At 47.3% G+C, this 17,410-nt stretch overlaps 4 protein-coding genes across 4 annotated transcripts; 3 read left to right on the top strand and 1 right to left on the bottom strand.

Annotated features, from left to right (window-relative positions):
* Nucleotides 1–1,385: 1,385 nt before the first annotated feature.
* On the top strand, nucleotides 1,386–2,208 carry VTN00DRAFT_344 (uncharacterized protein; the record flags this gene model as incomplete). The annotated part of the gene is made up of 2 exons (XM_069429757.1): nucleotides 1,386–1,394; nucleotides 1,444–2,208. 2 exons carry the CDS (start codon nucleotides 1,386–1,388, stop codon nucleotides 2,206–2,208), a joined length of 774 nt encoding a protein of 257 aa, XP_069291052.1.
* Nucleotides 2,209–3,599: 1,391 nt separating this feature from the next.
* Nucleotides 3,600–6,371, top strand: VTN00DRAFT_345 (uncharacterized protein; the record flags this gene model as incomplete). Its single annotated transcript, XM_069429768.1, has 16 exons — nucleotides 3,600–3,932; nucleotides 3,981–4,054; nucleotides 4,109–4,128; nucleotides 4,180–4,203; nucleotides 4,257–4,310; nucleotides 4,407–4,448; nucleotides 4,501–4,566; nucleotides 4,620–4,638; nucleotides 4,687–4,721; nucleotides 4,775–4,945; nucleotides 5,002–5,095; nucleotides 5,149–5,258; nucleotides 5,310–5,646; nucleotides 5,705–5,799; nucleotides 5,866–6,291; nucleotides 6,364–6,371. The coding sequence occupies 16 exons, from the start codon at nucleotides 3,600–3,602 to the stop codon at nucleotides 6,369–6,371; spliced, it is 1,908 nt and encodes a 635-aa protein (XP_069291053.1).
* A 3,854-nt stretch (nucleotides 6,372–10,225) lies between these two features.
* On the bottom strand, nucleotides 10,226–11,830 carry VTN00DRAFT_346 (uncharacterized protein; the record flags this gene model as incomplete). The annotated part of the gene is made up of 8 exons (XM_069429779.1): nucleotides 10,226–10,618; nucleotides 10,696–10,825; nucleotides 10,883–10,948; nucleotides 11,003–11,057; nucleotides 11,110–11,246; nucleotides 11,309–11,480; nucleotides 11,542–11,569; nucleotides 11,621–11,830. The coding sequence occupies 8 exons, from the start codon at nucleotides 11,828–11,830 to the stop codon at nucleotides 10,226–10,228; spliced, it is 1,191 nt and encodes a 396-aa protein (XP_069291054.1).
* A 2,388-nt stretch (nucleotides 11,831–14,218) lies between these two features.
* On the top strand, nucleotides 14,219–16,261 carry VTN00DRAFT_347 (uncharacterized protein; the record flags this gene model as incomplete). The annotated part of the gene is made up of 6 exons (XM_069429790.1): nucleotides 14,219–14,271; nucleotides 14,325–14,444; nucleotides 14,505–14,721; nucleotides 14,776–15,315; nucleotides 15,382–15,985; nucleotides 16,050–16,261. 6 exons carry the CDS (start codon nucleotides 14,219–14,221, stop codon nucleotides 16,259–16,261), a joined length of 1,746 nt encoding a protein of 581 aa, XP_069291055.1.
* Nucleotides 16,262–17,410: the final 1,149 nt, after the last annotated feature.

A 17,410-nucleotide genomic window follows, 5' to 3' on the forward strand; every position in this document is an offset into this window, starting at 1 on the left:
AACACCATGCTTGGTTTCATTTGACTGAACGAAGAAAGAAACTAGGCAGTGGATGGAACTGTAAGTTGAAAGGCTACGTGGGATGTAAGAAGCAAGAAAATGGTGAGGCGCATATAAGAAAGGCAGAAAAGGGTAGGTATATATAGTCCTGCTGACCTTCTAATCTAGAAGGGCCGAGCCGCAGTTATATAGCAGGGATTGACCTATTACATCATCATGAGTAGTATAAGTAGATGACACAGAGATCTCATTATTCTGATTCCAGACCATAAGTTGATAGGTTTCTTTAGTCATTCTGCAAGACGCTAAGTAATCCTTGGATCATACCCAGTACAAGTAACATGACATTAAACATATAATTAGTTATTTACGATGAAGGTCTGAATCCCTGAGAAAAAGCAATGACTCTCATAGGAACTTCCAAGTAAACTTCTTCTGTTGGACATGTGAATCTTGTCCCATACGTTGATACCCCAGTGATTTCAAATACTACACGAGTTGCTGAACCATCATCTCTAGCATCAGTGGCATAGTGGTGAACACCAGGAGGACTAACCAGACTTCAAGAACAAACCCCTAATTTGGATCAACACTGTCGTTTCGGAATCTAAGATACAGCAGCAGAATCCCAATCTGGTATAGGTATTTAACGGCGGGGAACCGACTGCCTTTATACCATCGGCCTTGTGGAAGTTCTGCCCGAATTTGTGAATCAACCTGAATACTTGGATGAAACCCCCATTGCTAGACCCTCAAACACACCAAAGCGACCATGGACAGATACCTCTCACTATGAAGAACAGGGGACAGAGGACGTACGTCTCTTTATTTTGCTAGTCTGCTTGGAGTATAGTCTAACAGGTACAGATGATGGGAGGTATGGGCTTCCCTCCAAACTTCTAAGCAACACACCCCTAGTCCAATCAGGACAGCGATTTCAGGAGTATATTCCGAGCCACTCCACTAGAATCTCCCGTAAATTCCAATGCTCCCAGGTATGTACCTGCTGTAAGCAAAGCCTTTGTCAGAGTGCAGGGCAGGGGTGCGCTTCCCCGCCCACAACGTAGTGCATACATAAAGTCCAGAGGGTAACACGACCGACTCCCGACGCAACGGGTTCGGTAAACCTTAATAGTGACGGCACGCATCGAAGCCCAGTGTGTTCTCTATTTCGTTGTAGCTTCTCTACTATCTGCGAATTATATGTGCTTTCTTTCATTAGTGGCTACCAGCAGGGTTGATTTTAAGGAAGCCACATTAAGTCCCGTGAGACTCAGATGCTAACGCCTGCTTTGTGAAGAGTCCAGAATGTGCGCTTATGGAGCACTTCATCTAACACTCCTTAGGGACTGAACCACACGCTATTATCTGACCGATTAGCGCAAATGTTGACCGTGGGTAATTCATTCCTCCACTTAAATATCGGCTACTGATAGCAGCCAGCACCTTCTTGGCCGTCACCTAGAGGAGCCGTCGGAGCAGAACCTCATCGCCAGTGGCCACCTTGCGAACTTACACCGGCTGAGCAATGACGTCGTTCGAAAAGTACCCTCTGACCGCTCCTACCCAACCAGCACCCGTGCTATTCAGACCGAGGCGCGGGTCTATCGGCGTCTAGGCAAAGACAAACGCATAGCCCGATATATAACGCTTAGAGATGATTATATCGACCTGAAATATGAGCACAATGGTGACTTGCAAACGTATCTGGAGAAACATCAACAAGTCCCCCATGACTTTGTCAACCGAGCCGCTCGACAAGCCGTCAAGGCCGTCAATTACATCCACCAAAATGGCGTGGTGCACTCTGACCTCGCAGCTCGCCAGTTTCTTCTGGATGACGGCATGCATCTACGGCTGAGCGATTTCGCCGGTGCTTCGCTGGATGGCTCCGGGGCTCTTATCATAGAGAATGCCACACATTACCTTCCTCGCGATGAAGTCTCGCATAGCAGCATGAAGACTGACATATTTGCCCTTGGGTCTACTCTCTACGAGATAATGAAAGGTGGGGAAAAACCCTACGGCGATAAGTCAGATGAAGAGGTGCAAGAGCTCTACAGCCGAAAGGAATTCCCAAATCTGGATTTTATCCAGGACGGAAGCTGGAAACGCATTATCGAGGGATGTTGGAAAGGCTGGTACGAATCAACACAGGACATCTTACCAGATCTTCCTGCGGAAAAGCGCTTCCGATTTCACGGTTAGCTTGGGTGAAATGCGACAATCGCAAGTTACGGTCAGGAATATGGAAATTCAGCCTTGCTGTTGAAAAGGGACGCCTTAAACCCCCACATGCAACATGATAAGCGTGGAGCACTCCATTCTGTTTCGGAAGAAAATACACCCCATTTTCAGCATTCCTTGAGAGAGCGTAGGGAAAGATACCGAATCATTCGTGAGCTGAGCGCCACTAGGTAAGGCAGCGGTGCTGTGCTGTGTCAGACGACGTATATCCATCTCGGATTCTCCGCCTCGTATCGCGGAAAGCCTGAAGGTGGCGCAAGTTTCGCACTCGATAAAAACGCTAGCAAAAGTCCTGCGGATAAATCGGAAGCCGATCGAAGAGAATAAGCCCTACATAACTAGTGTTGAGTTTGTGTTATGATACGCAGCTAAGAACTACTCGGAACTTTTTACGCCAACATCTATATACACGTTTAATATAAATATAGGTGTGTAATTTGCTAGGTAATGTGAAAGCAAAAAAAGAGTCAGTGTGTTGAATTTTCTTTTTCTATGTCTTCATTTATACTTGGGGATGTTTTTTTTATGTTGCGTTCTGCGGCCGTAGGGCTGAATCTTGGTGCTTACGTTGGAGCCTCAACTGAGTCTGCCCGGCCCGGCACAACCTACACCTTTTTTAATCGCCGATATTTCCTCCAATAACCTTTGACTTTCCTCTTAATGTTCTATCACGTTCGTATTGCATCTAAACTATCAGCCCTAAGCTTTTTTTAAGCTTTCCAAGAGATCGTGTTATTGCTGCAAGGATTTCTGGTTTCAGGCAGATTATGTTTCCTCCTACCTTGGATACCTACCTAGTTAGGTAGTAGGTACTTGTTTTCCCCTGTACCTCACATACGTCAGCAGCTTGCGACTTTCCTATCAGGATGATAATACGCTATAACTTATTTTCGTTTTCAGCTATGCGGTCTCTAGCAGTTGTCTAGTATGGATGAGGCTGAACGCCAATTTTGCAAGATGGTGCTCCTACGTTTCCTGATAGAGTCATAAGGCTATCAGTCTTATACGTCAGTCCAGAGATGTTGTACACGGCCATCGGGCAAAATTACATGGATTGCCCGAGATACCGGAAGGCTTCTGGCCTCCTTGGGACGCCTTGGCTTATAGAACCCATGTCTGTCCAATATGATAGGCCGAGGCTTCATCGGCGAGGGCTGAAATGTTTCAACGCGATGGCATTGAACATGGGAGGAGCTCTTCAGCTGAGGCTTACATGAAAGTTTAGCGTTGTTATACTTGGTCGGTATAATACTCACGATATTTTCTCATATCTTCTCATATTTTCTCTTCCAGGCTCTCTTTATTCTTAGAATCCTTTTCTCGACGTGCAAACTGTTCGAGAAACTTTAACCATGGGGTTCTTTAACTTTTTCGTGACTGTGGTTGTCGAGTTCCTTCCATTTACATGGAAAGGCAGCGGTTTCCTCCAACAGCCATTGCCGTTGGATGTTCCATCGACTGGCGTCGTCTTTGATCCACAAGAAATTACAGTGGATGTTCATCACCAAGAACCTAAAGAACAATTCGTCTGTCAATACCCTAAGCTTACGGGCTGGGAACTATGCAATGGTCCCAACTCTCGTGATTGTTGGCTTCGTGATACCAATAAAAGGCAGCCCATCTTCAGTCAGTTTGATATACAGACAGATTATGAGGATGTCTGGCCGCCAGGAATTACGAGAAAGGTATTCACTATGTGCTTACATGCCAGGATGTGTGCTGATGTCTCATAGTACTGGCTTGAAGTCGATTACAAAACCATCAGCCCTGATGGCATTCCAAAACTGGCACAGGTCATCAACAAAACGTAAGTGAAGAATTGACCCTTTTCAGACATTCTTTTCATTAACGATTACTGTAGCCTCCCAGGACCATTGATTGGTGAGATCTACTTCAACTCTTAACTCTGTATCGGCTGACGTGGATATGAAGAGGCCTGCTGGGGAGACGACATTGGTAAGCTTCTCTATAAAAGTATGAATACATGGCCTATAAACTGACATCTGCAGTCGTACATGTTACGGACAAACTACCAGATAATGGGACTACTATTCACTGGCATGGTATGTACCCTCAGCTCACGTAATTGATAATGTCCAGCGATGTATTGGCAGACATTGCAATTACATCTTTGGTACTGGGCTAATCAAGATGTATAGGTATCCGTCAGTTGCATACAAATGATGCCGATGGGGTGAATGGTCTGGATCCATCATCCGTCTGTTTTCTCCTTTACTGACCCGACCTGTCTAGGTGTTACCCAATGCCCAATAGCCGAGAATAACACGTACACTTACAGATTCAAGGCTACTCAATACGGTAGGAATGATCCTCGTTTGCAAATGGTATGTCTTTGCTGATGTGGTTATTAGGTCATAGCTGGTACCATAGGTCAGGATTCTTCTTCGCTATACCAGGTCGTGAACTTACACTTTATAGTCATTACTCGCTCCAATATCCCAACGGAGTGGCAGGTAAAAAGCAAAACTCCAAACTCTTACCTGACGATAGGCTCATGAAACACCAGGTCCACTTTTGATTCATGGCCCTACTAGCGCTGACTGGGATATTGAGTGGGAACCTATCTTTCTGCAAGATTGGTACCATCACAACGCATTCCAATATTTTGTACACGAATTATACCCAAATACAACGGGTGGCCTACCTAAATCGGACAGCATACTAGTCGGAGGACAAGGTAAATCTATGGCAGAATTCATTTCCGGATTTAAAGTCACATACTTACTGCCGTAGGTCGTTTTAACAACTCAGGTTCCGTAACAGGTTCCATATTTACCAAGGTTGTCCAACCAGGGAAAAAGATTTTGTTGCACCTCATCAACGCAAGGTAAGGTGGACTATCATGATAATTGTACGTGCGACAGAGTCTAATTGGAGCAGTACGGATTTGCATTACATTTTCTCTATTGACGGACATCAACTTAAAGTCATATCGACGGATTTCGTGCCTATCGAACCGTACGTGACTAATTCGCTTTCTATTGGTATCGGTATGTAAAAAGTACTCATATATGCGTCTCTGTCCTGCTCATAGTGAATAGGTCAACGGTACTCTGTCATTCTGGAAACAAACCAGACGACAGGCAATCATTGGATTCGTACCGAACCGACGACCGATAACTGCAACCAAACTACAACTCAAATATATGAGACAGGAATTCTCCGATACCAGGGGGCGCCTAATCAAGATCCTACTTCTACTAAGAATCCAGGCGTTCCATCAAAATGCGTGGATGAGCCAGCCGAAAGTCTCAAGCCCATCGTCAGATGGGAGGTTGGATCATATCCAGCGAATGATGTGGACAAGTCTACATTTGAAGTTGGGCAAGAGTATTCGCGGAAGGCACAGAGATGGACAATTGGAGCAAAACCCCTCTGGTAAGGTGTCCTTGGCTTTCTATGTATTTTTCTGCTTTCTGAACATATTATGTTCTAGGTTAAACTTCTCGGACCCGACCCTACTCTCCCTTGGCAACAGAACATTCAATCCGGACTACGACGTGTATGAATATGACTATGTCAACGAATGGAGTATGTGGTTCCTCTTGCTATCAAAAGCCGCGAAATCCCTCCATCTAACCTCTATTTCTGCAACAGTATACATTGTTATAATCGGGAACAATAAGACTATAGATTTACCTGACGTAAACGTGGTAACCGCCGCTCACCCGATTCATCTGCACGGGCACGACTTTGCCATCTTGGGTACCGGACCAAACAAATACGATGAACTAAGGGACCCTCTAACCTTCAACTACCATAACCCCCCTCGGCGCGACGTTGCTCTTCTCCCCTCCGGGGGCTGGCTGGCCATCGCCTTCAGAAGCGACAATCCAGGCGTCTGGCTGCTGCACTGCCATATTGCCTGGCATGCCAGTAGTGGACTGGCTCTGCAGATATTGGAGCGCCGCAAGGAGATCCTGGATGACCTTGGTCCCCAGAGGGTCGCTGCTGTAGAGAGGACTTGTGCAGGCTGGGATCAATGGCTGAAGGGTGGCGAGCTGATTGACCAGGAGGATAGCGGTATGTTGCTTTCTTCACGTTCAAGCATCTACAGACGTCCATACTTTGAATTTTATCCTAACTTGGTTATAGGTATTTGATTTCGCGAACCCGGCCGGTGATAGATGCTGGCGACACTTGCCCATAGCCCGTGTTGGAAACACATGCAGATTGCCACAAATATTTCAGTTTGCCTTCTATGTTCTGAATTTTTATATAATTTTGCCATTCAGTCGTTTTAGAGCTATATAACGATAGCAACATTGTATGAAAACACGACAACGTTCAAGAGATTGAAGTTGGGAATTTGTATTCGCAATTCACCTATATACTAGTCTGTCTAATCCAATGTCATCTAGTCATATTGAATGTGTTTGCCTTTCCTTGTTATTCTCTCATTCTCGATGAGCTGTTAGTATCCTACCACAGGCACAACGAGTCAATTCCGGATCCCGAACTCAATGGCTGGGACTTCTGGTGACTTGATATCAATATATCCTCCATCAATTCAGTTATATATTTGTATTATATGCCTTGTATGTAGTTCCGACGACGTTCAGGTGATAGCCGTTACTTTCAAGACATAGTTTTCACTCTGAACATCCTCAAGAATATTGCTGTTTTCTGCCTTGCGACCTCTACATGCATGTTTTGTCGAACCGGCCTGTTTCTAGGCGAGCTGATGGAAATGTTAACGGAGGGAACTGATCACATCAAACTTCACTATACAGTAATAAGCGTGCGTTGCGTGCTGCGCATATCCCACCATGGGGACTTGTCTCAGCTGCTTAAAAATCAAGGCGGAGTTAACGTAATCCACCACCGAGCCGTGTTCCCCACCGAGCCGTGCGCCCAACGCGACCGCGTCAAATATATGAAATTTGAACCTATTTTATTCAACCAAAACTGCTTTATATACAAAAGAAATTAGAAGAAATTGCGGCTAGGGCATTGATTTATCTTATGCCCTATAATATTGCACCCACTGCACCTTGGTGGTGCTCGCGTACGTGGTGGAGAGGCTTGAGCAGCTATCTCCGGGGTAGGTGCAGTAGGAGCTTCAGGAGCCTGATTTCTAGCTTCCATAAGATCTCTTGCTTCCTGGACCAAAAGGCTTCCTTCATGAGCTATCTGCTTATTAGATCGCCGGCGCTTTTGCTTCTGTCTCTCATTTGCGGCACGTAGATCCTGGTTTTCCTTTGCAAGGATGACTGCGCTATTCATAGCAATTTGACATCCCTTGATAAGCTGATTTAAAGCTGCATCTGTTGGGCTTGGAGGACTCTGTGTATGTTGCTTTAGGAAGGTCTTGATTGCAGTTGCCTGAAGCTCCAATTCAGCAAGATTATGAGGTGTTTCTGGTACTCAGGGGGCCTGAGTATTGCCTGATCGGCTGCCAGGTGGTGTAGGAGTCTTGAGTGTAACGGCGGGCCTAAGACCTCTTAGGGGAGGCTCGTTGGGTTTATCTTGAAGACAGAAAGCAAGGGAAAGAGATAGATGAGTAGGCCGTTACTAGCAATGTTACTATCAGGATTGCTATTTGAGTTGACCACGGGGTCATAATCCCCATGGTTAAGGAGCGTTTTATATACATGATGAGTTCTATCCGGAAATACCTATCCGGTGGATCATGACCATGGATCATGGAGGTGGGTCGCAGACCTGGATCGTGAGGATGGATCGTAGACGATCCAGTATGGCCACGTGACTAGTCCTCCCTTCGCCAGCCCCGTCGGTAATCTCCAGGCTGTGCCGTAACAGCTAGATTCAACCCTCTTCCCATATGCCTTCTTCAAAGGTGAAAAGCAGCCAACATCAAGTGGCTGGAGAAGATGGGAAGAATGTGACGACATGCATAATGGAATGATCATGTTCTGGGTGCATAATTGATCAAATTCAGGTGTGATATGGCTTCCATGGCCATCAAGGATCAACAATCAATATTTGCCAATTGCACGGGCATGGGTATGCTTATGGAATACCTCTTTGACCAAAGCAAGCCAAGCTTATCATTAGTCCAGCTATTCTCACTGAACCCTGATCACCCAATCTGATGGTATATCTCTATACCATGATGTTACGGTACAGCCTGGAGATTACCGACGGGGCTGGCGAAGGGAGGACTAGTCACGTGGCCATACTGGATCGTCTACGATCCATCCTCACGATCCAGGTCTGCGACCCACCTCCATGATCCATGGTCATGATCCACCGGATAGGTATTTCCGGATAGAACTCATCATGTATATAAAACGCTCCTTAACCATGGGGATTATGACCCCGTGGTCAACTCAAATAGCAATCCTGATAGTAACATTGCTAGTAACGGCCTACTCATCTATCTCTTTCCCTTGCTTTCTGTCTTCAAGATAAACCTAACGAGCCTCCCCTAAGAGGTCTTAGGCCTGCCGTTACACTAGCATGCGGCAGGGCATTAATCATATTGATAAGCAAGACTTCCTGATTGCATATCAATCTGCGCGAACAGAAGCCCTATCCACATCCAATATCTGCAGTGGATTTGCAGCTACTGGCTTAGTCCCATGTCAGCCAGATCAAGTGCTTTCACAACTTCATTATTCAGATGGAGAAGACACCAAACCTACTACATCTCACAGCAATCAATCGGCATCCTGGATGCCTGAGACACCTCATAATATCAGGAAATTGGAGCTTCAGACCCAGGCTCTTAAGCGCCTATTGAAACACCATTCAAAGAGTCCACCAAGTCCAGCAAATCAGGCTCTTGATCGACTAGTTAAGGGCTGTCAGATTGCAATGCATAATGCAGTCCTTCTTGCACAGGAAAATAGGGAGCTACAAGCTGCCAATCAATGCCAAAAAAGGAAGAGAAATGCACCTAGATCCTATATAGCTACTGGGGGGTATTCTAACAGGTGCAGAAGGACTGCAACGTGCTCAAGAAGTTGATCAAGACAGGAAGGGTGGTTGAGCAGCCAGATCCACGGCCAGCTAAGCGGGCACCAACGCGATGCAGCACATGCAATATACTAGGTCATACTAGGGTGCAGTGCTCTAGGCGCTAAGCAATTGATATATAGTGTATATAGCTTCAATATTTGCTGCGTTGATAGTCTAATTGCACTTTGAATAGATTTGGCGGTGGGTAGGTGGCCAGCTCGCTTATAGATTACGTTACCCAGCCTATTATTTTCAATTCACCCCTTCTTCCCACTTTCCAAGCCGAAAATCACCTGCCCCCATACCCGTTCTGTCGAGGACTCCGCGGAGATCCGCGCGCTGCCCGTTTTGCGGCGCAGCAATGAACTGCGTTCGGCATTACTGTGTACGGAAAACAGTGGGAAGGCTTGAGCCCTTGGCCGATGCGACTTGGTGGCTTGGGATTAACGTGAGTGGTAAAATCGACGATGATCATGCTGATTAGAGCAGTGTGATGACAGGGATTAATCATAGCGTTCTGGGTTTTGATTTGCATGCCAACTCGAGCGCTAAGGTTACTTAAGGATAGGTTGAAGAAAGGCAAAGAAAACCATAGTGGTCCACACACAGGCCACAGAGCTGCTCGTGCGTTCTAGTCTGTATTTTTATTTCTGGGAATAGAAAATATACCTCGTACTGTACGCAATTCTAATATTAAATGTATTTGCTAAGTCAACGTTGGAAAATCTGGCTACAGGGGCGACGATTTGAAATAAGGAGATACATGAAGATGGTGAGAGAGAGAGAGAGAGAGAGAGAGAGATAAGGATTTCGGGGTACAAATAAAGCTAATCTAGGCCAATTCGAAACATACAGAACTGTAGGGGAATCAAATATAATGAAAAAAACCGTAGGTTGCTGGTATCACGCCGCGCAGTAGTTTTCCTCCACAAAATAAGCAATCCTTTAGCCGCCCTAAATATATTAAAATAACTTCTAAATCTGCACATTGAATCGATATCAAGTAGGTGGCCCATCCGATTCCAGCAGATGTTCACCTATTACTTGACATGGACATATGGTGATGGGCTCTCGATTCCTCCACCTGACTGACTTCATACGTTGTTGTAACTTGTATCCCTTTGGGCCCGCCCAGTCCACCGTCTCCGCTGGTTGTGACGTCGTTCCAGAAGCCAAGGTCCCCTGGAGGTGAATTCTGGGGGTTGTCCCGAAGGATCATCTCTTCGCTCCCGTTCTCCGTAAGTTTCGTGGCGGGCACGTTATTCTGTGTGTTAGATTTGCCAAAGACCGACATGCCGTAGCTGACGCTTCCCCCTGTGTTACCGTACTTGTCTCTCGAGGAATCGCCTTTGGAGGACTTCAGCCAGACGGATGTGCTGAAAAGGGGTTTGATACAGGGAGCATGGACCGCGATTAATCCGACGAACTAGTGAAGATCGTGTCAGAATCTCTCCTGCAGTATGAAGGAATAATTCATTTTATTCCCCCTGGAATCGAACCTACCGTCTCGCGGATTGCCCAGATGGTACTGTTGTTGATTCCGGAAGCATCTTTCAAGGAAAGGATGCAACGAAGGAGGGTCGCGACCATGACGAAAATACCACCGCAAAGGAGAACGCCGATAGCCAGTTTTCTGTAGACAGCTTTAGTGCCAAATTCTTACTTGGGACGTCTGCGGAAGGACACATACCGGCCTAGAGAAAGTCTCACCTTCAACAGCAGCGGAAGTGGGATACACACCAGAATTCCGTCGGTCCTACAGGACGAGTTAGTGAAACTAGGCTGACTGCTGGCAGGAGACACCACGCACGTGAGGTTAGTTACCACGATGACAATGTAGTTCACCACATCAATTGTACACTCGTCTGAGGCGACGTCAGTAGGTACGTTGCTGGAGCATCTAACCGCAAGCCTTACCTCCTGGATCCGGATTGACCTGCCAATGTTTGTGGAGTGGTCTACAGTGTGTAAGAACTGTAATGACCACTGCGAGATAGGTGAAGACGCATAGAACAGCATTCGCCTTCACAAGCTTCTGCTGATTAAGTCCCAAACTAATAATCAGTCAGTTCAAGGGATATGTCCAACCCTCGAGCTTCTGCAATGAGTGTCTTACGTTATTCGGTTGTAGAAGAACAACATGCAGGCCTTAAGAGACCAAATAAGAGTGGAATAACAAATCCATCCCGCGATAAGGCATTTGGAGCCAATTTCCAGCCTTTTAATTTGGTCTGGGGTTAGAGATGCCCGCGTTTCAGGTGATAGACCGATATTCGTTCCATTTTGGCCTGTAGACGCCTGTCAGTTCTGGAGAAGGATCCTTGATGATGAAGGAAGCAAGATCCTCACCAATCAACTCAAGCATAGTAAGCTCTGCCTTCATGTAATAAGCATGCGAGACATTCAGCCGCATTTATGGACCACGTACCGTCCAGAATATGAGAGCAATGATTGTGAAATAGTCATCACCTTGCCACTTCTTGAAACCGACAACCCTCCACCGTGCAAAAATGCGAAGAAAGATGATGACAACCCCAAGTCCGTATTCTGTCCATGCCTCCTTCTGGAAGGGGGTCGCTGTCTTCGTGGATTGCATATCGTGGGCAACCTCCGCGCTCGATGCCCGCATGATCGCCATCTTGAAGGGAATTGCCGCAGTATCGCTGCGAGACGAGCTATCTCACACGCACACCCAGCAGACTGTCCTTGGGCACACGATGTTCTTATTGAGATGTACTTTTTCTTTATTTCTTTATTTTCACCAAAATACTGGCCATTCCGAATCGAGATGAGATACTCGATCGACCCCTGGAGGAGCGACCCTTTTCGTCTCTGAAACGTTCCATGAAACCTAAAAATTGGATTGACAGTCTGGATTTAGGAAAGAGAGCCAACGATCTTGTAGCCTATTTGGTACCAAAAGCCGCAAAGGCTATTCTGCACAAGGGCTTCGTTACCTCGTATAGCCATGAATTGTGGGTCTCCCATGCAGAAGACTGCCGGCAGTCTTCGACTTTGCACTGGGCAAAGTTCGGATATCGCCCCACCGATACAGAATTGAAACAGGCGATTCCGACGATGTCTATACCCAGCAGCCGTCTCTTTCGCATTGCCAGCCACCAGCAGCTTTGAGTTGTGAGCCCGTATGGGCGTCGACGGGATCATCCTGTAGTCCTCAGCGCGGATGTCGGGCCGGGCCATAACACACGGGAACTAAGTATTGAATTGACGGGACGCGGTCCGGAGCGGCGGACTCTCCACCGTGACAGTGGGCTATATAAATACCGTATTTGGTCTTGGAAACGGATTGCGAAGCCCCCGGCGTCTCGCGGACCGTTAAGCAGCCCTGTCGCTGTTAAGCGTTGGTCGGGGGTTAGCCGGTATGTGGAGAGGCTAGCGGCGAGGTTACGTGGTGGATCTCGGGAAATTTCCAGCGACTGCTCGACACAGTATAGCCAGAAAACACAACTGTCACGACATGTCCTGTTTCCCGCCCTTCAGGTCCCAAACTGCATGAGCCGTCTGGCTAAAGTTGTTGCCAAGGGGAGACGGCGTCTCGTATCCTCTGATCAGTCCTGCATGTTGATTTTTAGCGCATACTCCTGTTCCAACCACACCTCTGGACCGTCCCGTGGACCCAAGACCGTTGCACGGCTCCGTCTGTCCCCGAACCCAAGACTTGCTGAGATTCAGGAGTGGAGTGTGATTTGCACGCCGGCGATTCAGCGCCTTTCAGGCTGTCAGATGGACTCGCTGAAGAAGTGAGACTTGAGGGAGGGCAGTGCCAGTTCCTGGTATTGGCTGCTTCACACTTGCTGATTGTGAGCAACTGCGGACGAAAGGAAAATCGCCAGTGGAGTCACTCGATAAGGATGATGCCTTCGATTCCTCGCGAGCCGTTGGCTTTTGCTGCCCCCAGAGCATGGGATCATTGAGATCAAGACCGTGTGTAGGAGAACGCCTGGGGTAGAGGCCATCTCAGGCGAAAACACAAGGGATACCAGCCTTTTCGTGTCCGGGCACCTAGCATCTCTGTATCCCACGCTCAGCATATGTATGTAGTGCAATAGAGAAGGTGAGCGTCTACCCGGAAAGCCAAGATCCTTTTTTACAAAACCCTGTGCGAATTTTTCACTCCGTACGCGGAATACACGGAGGATTCCGAGGGTAAGCACAAGTCCAATAGCTTAATAGTAACTCCCTGAACTTCTGTTACAAGCTAGGTGGGAACTTGATACATCGGCTCTAGAAGACACTCTAGAAGGCGGGACAGGGGAGTAGGAGTAGTTATGCGCAAAGCGTGAGGAGAGAAGGCAGCAAAGCAGAACTGATCCCGTCTTTTAAGTTCATTTAGTAGACAGCCACTGTCAGGGTTGTCCAGGCCATGAAACTTTTCGAGTCGCCGTGGTTGCTTGATCGCCAGGGGTGAGTGTTGGCAGACGGGAACAATTCCGCGTCATCCATGGCCCCGAACATTCTTCAAAGACAGTCCACAAGGACCTTTCTGCCAGCGGAGGCTTGGTCGAAGTTGATGAAGTTATTATTGGTCCGTCAGTTGTCCCCAACGACCCTTCAGAAGCTCAGATAGACGCGACACGTGGACTATCTCTCGGTTTATTTGATGATCAGCGGAATTTTATGCTCTGTATGTCGTTCTCTACAAGCACACCGCTCGTTATCTACTCAGAATAGGTATCTAGTAGTACGTTGCCGCCGTCTCACTGTCCCACCACACGTCTTGGTGTCTTGCTCGCTTAGCTTATGGAGTATGACGTTCCGCAAAATTAACCGCGATAAGGCCCTTGAACGCTCCATTCGTGATTGTTGAGCGTTCCATTCATTCCGCAATGTACCACACTAGCAGGATGATCCGGACAGTTTTACTTCCGAGGATTCGGCGGAATCCTCATGGATGGATTGCTTAAAAGCGGGCTGAGACGCCCTTGGGCGTAGAAGATAGCAACGCTAGCACTTTCTCCAGAAACCGGGGATTCTACTTCTAGAGACGAATAACGGACGAGCAAACATGGGTTCCATTCAACCATCACCTGACTCCCATTACGACTACATTGTCTGCGGGTGAGTTCTTGGCTATCCGCCTCCATTGGTTTCATGCTAACATTTCCCTTCAGTGGCGGTACAGCAGGCTGTGTCGTTGCCGGGCGTCTTGCAGAAGATCCGAATGTCAAAGTTCTAGTTATTGAGGCCGGACAGCACAACAAGGACCTTGAAAATGTGCACATGGCTGGTGGGTGAGTATCTCACTACTGCTGTTTGCCTCTTCCCCGAGCTCGTACTGACCGGAGACTCAGCTGGTCGAACAACTTCGACAAAGAGACTGACTGGAACATTATCACTCCACCGATGCCCGGTGTAGACAACCGGCAGGTTAAACTCAGCAGAGGAAGGTTCCTTGGTGGCTGCAGTGGATGCAATGGCACTCTTTGCATTCGTGGCAGCAAGCAGGACTACGATGACTGGGGACTGGATGGATGGAGTGGGGAGGAGTTCTTTAAATACATGAGAAAGGTCTGATTTGCGGCGTTGAAATGGAACAAACACAGGAATTGACCGGAGAGCTAGGCGGAGACTTTCCACACCAAGCCTTGGTTCAAGGCTGATGAGAAGAGCCATGGATACAATGGTCCTCTGCATATCGAACCCCACGACCTTGCTCCTATCTCCGAGCTCATTATGGACTCCTTCGTCGATAAGGGACTGCCTCTTGACCATGACATGTTCAGTACTGGCGAAACACCTCATGGCTGTGGTCACGCCCCCAGAACGGTTTATAAGGGAATCCGGACTACCGGCGCTGATTTCATCACGAAGGACTATGCCCGCCCCAATATCACAATCAAGACGGACACCACCGTTGACAAGATTGTCCTTGACCGTGATGGTGCCGGTGGCCTCAAGGCAACAGGAGTTGTCGTTGTGAATGCTGATGGAGCTCCGGAAACTCTCTACGCAAAGAAAGAAATCGTCATCAGCAGTGGAGCCTACTGCAGTCCTGCAGTTCTGCTTCGGTCTGGAATTGGCCCCAAGGATGAGCTCGAGAAGCTTGGAATTCCTTGCCAGGTAGACCTTCCTGGCGTCGGGAAGAACCTCATGGACCATGCGGTGAGTAGATATATATTGGCAAAGAAATAGTCCGGGTTCCTGTGCTGACTATGCATATCCGGATAGATCGTTTTCATGTTCTATGAGACGGAGAAAGAGGGCTTGACGAACGACCACCACGTCTACCACGGTGATAACCTCGCCAAGACCTATCAGCAGTGGAAGGAAAACAAGACCGGATTCCTTTCTACTTTCCCATTCGGTGCTTTCGCTTTTGCCAGACTCGACGACCGTTTGGCGGACTCGCCACTTTGGGTAAACGCTCCCCGCGAGCCGGGCAGAGACCCCATGGGTCTTACTCCCAAGCAGCCCAACATTGAGTTCTTTACCACGGAGTGCTACGGCGGTCCTAAGCAGTACAACAGATTTCCTGTCGACAACAAGCACGTCTTCTCGATGATTGCGGAGCTCTTCGCGCCAAAGTCTCGTGGAAGCGTGACCTTGAAGTCCAAGGACCCTCTTGAGAACCCCATTGTCGACTGCAACTACCTTGCAGACGAGATGGACCTCCTCGTCTTGACGGAGGCCTGCCGATTTGGCAACGAGATTGTCATGGAGGGTGCTGGCACCAAGGACATTGTTAAGGGCTCTTGGCCGCCAGAGTCGAACCACCATACTTTCAAGACCCGCGAGGACTGGATCCCCTACGTGAAGGAGCACGCCACGACTTGTAAGCTTCCTCCTGCTCTCTATTCTGAAACTTCCAAGAACAGAGCTAACCGGTTGATTTCTAGGCTACCACGCTTCGGGAACCTGCGCCATGGGCAAGGCGGACAACGCCAATGCTGTCCTCGATGAGAGGCTGCGCGTGAGAGGTGTGGCTGGTCTCCGTGTTGCTGACTGCAGTGTTATGCCTACCCTGCACGGAGGCCACACTCAGATGCCCGCCTACGGTATCGGTGAGAAGGCCGCCGATCTCATCAAGGAAGATGCTCGTGAGGCATAATTCATATACATAGCCGGCAAGTCTTATGAGGCTCACTACCCTAATTGTACTTGTACTGTCCATTGTGATGGACATTCTAATCGGCAGTCGGGAGTTTGATTAAGGAGGACTGCTTCGGTATATAATACTCTATTTACCCATGTATTGATATCGACTATATTATAGCAATCCAAGGGCTATTGTTATTTCACAGTATCTTCTCAATAGCTTGCAGTGTAAACTGGCGTTTCCCCTGCCTTATACAGTCGTGGTGAAAAAGTTTTTGTCGGACTGCGCGAACCTAGTAATCCGAAGGTATGATGATGAAAGCTCTGATTATTCCAATCTACCTAACTATCTGACCACTATTTATGGACTTAGGGGTCAAGACCTTCCGAATACTTCTTTGTTTAATGATCCCGAGACATTTTCGTGAAATAACAAAGGAAATAGGTGGTTTTAAATATAGACAGTATGATCCCTTTATTGCAGGGATTATAACCTTCGAGATGCCTGGATCGGCGTGTGCTGAATAGGCTGATAGGTCTCTTGGTATACCACTAGGGTATAGTGGTAATATTCGGCTGACAGTTTTACACACCTGCTCCACACTCTCGCTAGAAACATCGCTGCTTTTGCTAAATTGCACTCTTGATTTGTTGTAGAAGTCTTCAGGAGCTATAATAATGCTATAATAATGCTTGACTATCTTTTGATAACTTTGAAAACGTGTGGTTGTTGAATAGGGGTAATATGGTGTTAGCCGAATATTACTACTATAACCTAGCGGTATGCTAAGAAGCCTATTAGCTTAGTTAGTACACGCCGATCTCGAAGGCCAAAATCCCTGCCATAAAGGAATTATACTGCCTATACCCATGATCGCCTATTTTCCTTTGTTATAATATAACCCTTGCAATACCCCTTTATATTGCATCAGTATATCATATTTTTTGGGACTGTTTGATATTGCCATATTCGGAAGGTCTTCACCCCTAATTCCATGAGATAAATAGTCAGTTAGTTAGGTAGATTCGAATAATCAGAGCTTTCATCATCATACCTTCGGATTAGTTACGAGGTTCGCGCAGTCTGACATAATCTCTATAGTTGAGAAGTGTGTTATATACATGCTTATATGTTTACCTGATTGAATAGTTAATGATATCC

The sequence above is a fragment of the Thermoascus crustaceus genome (genome assembly GCF_041956765.1).
Source record: "Thermoascus crustaceus strain CBS 181.67 unplaced genomic scaffold VTN00scaffold_1, whole genome shotgun sequence".
In the NCBI taxonomy this organism is placed as follows: domain Eukaryota; kingdom Fungi; phylum Ascomycota; class Eurotiomycetes; order Eurotiales; family Thermoascaceae; genus Thermoascus; species Thermoascus crustaceus.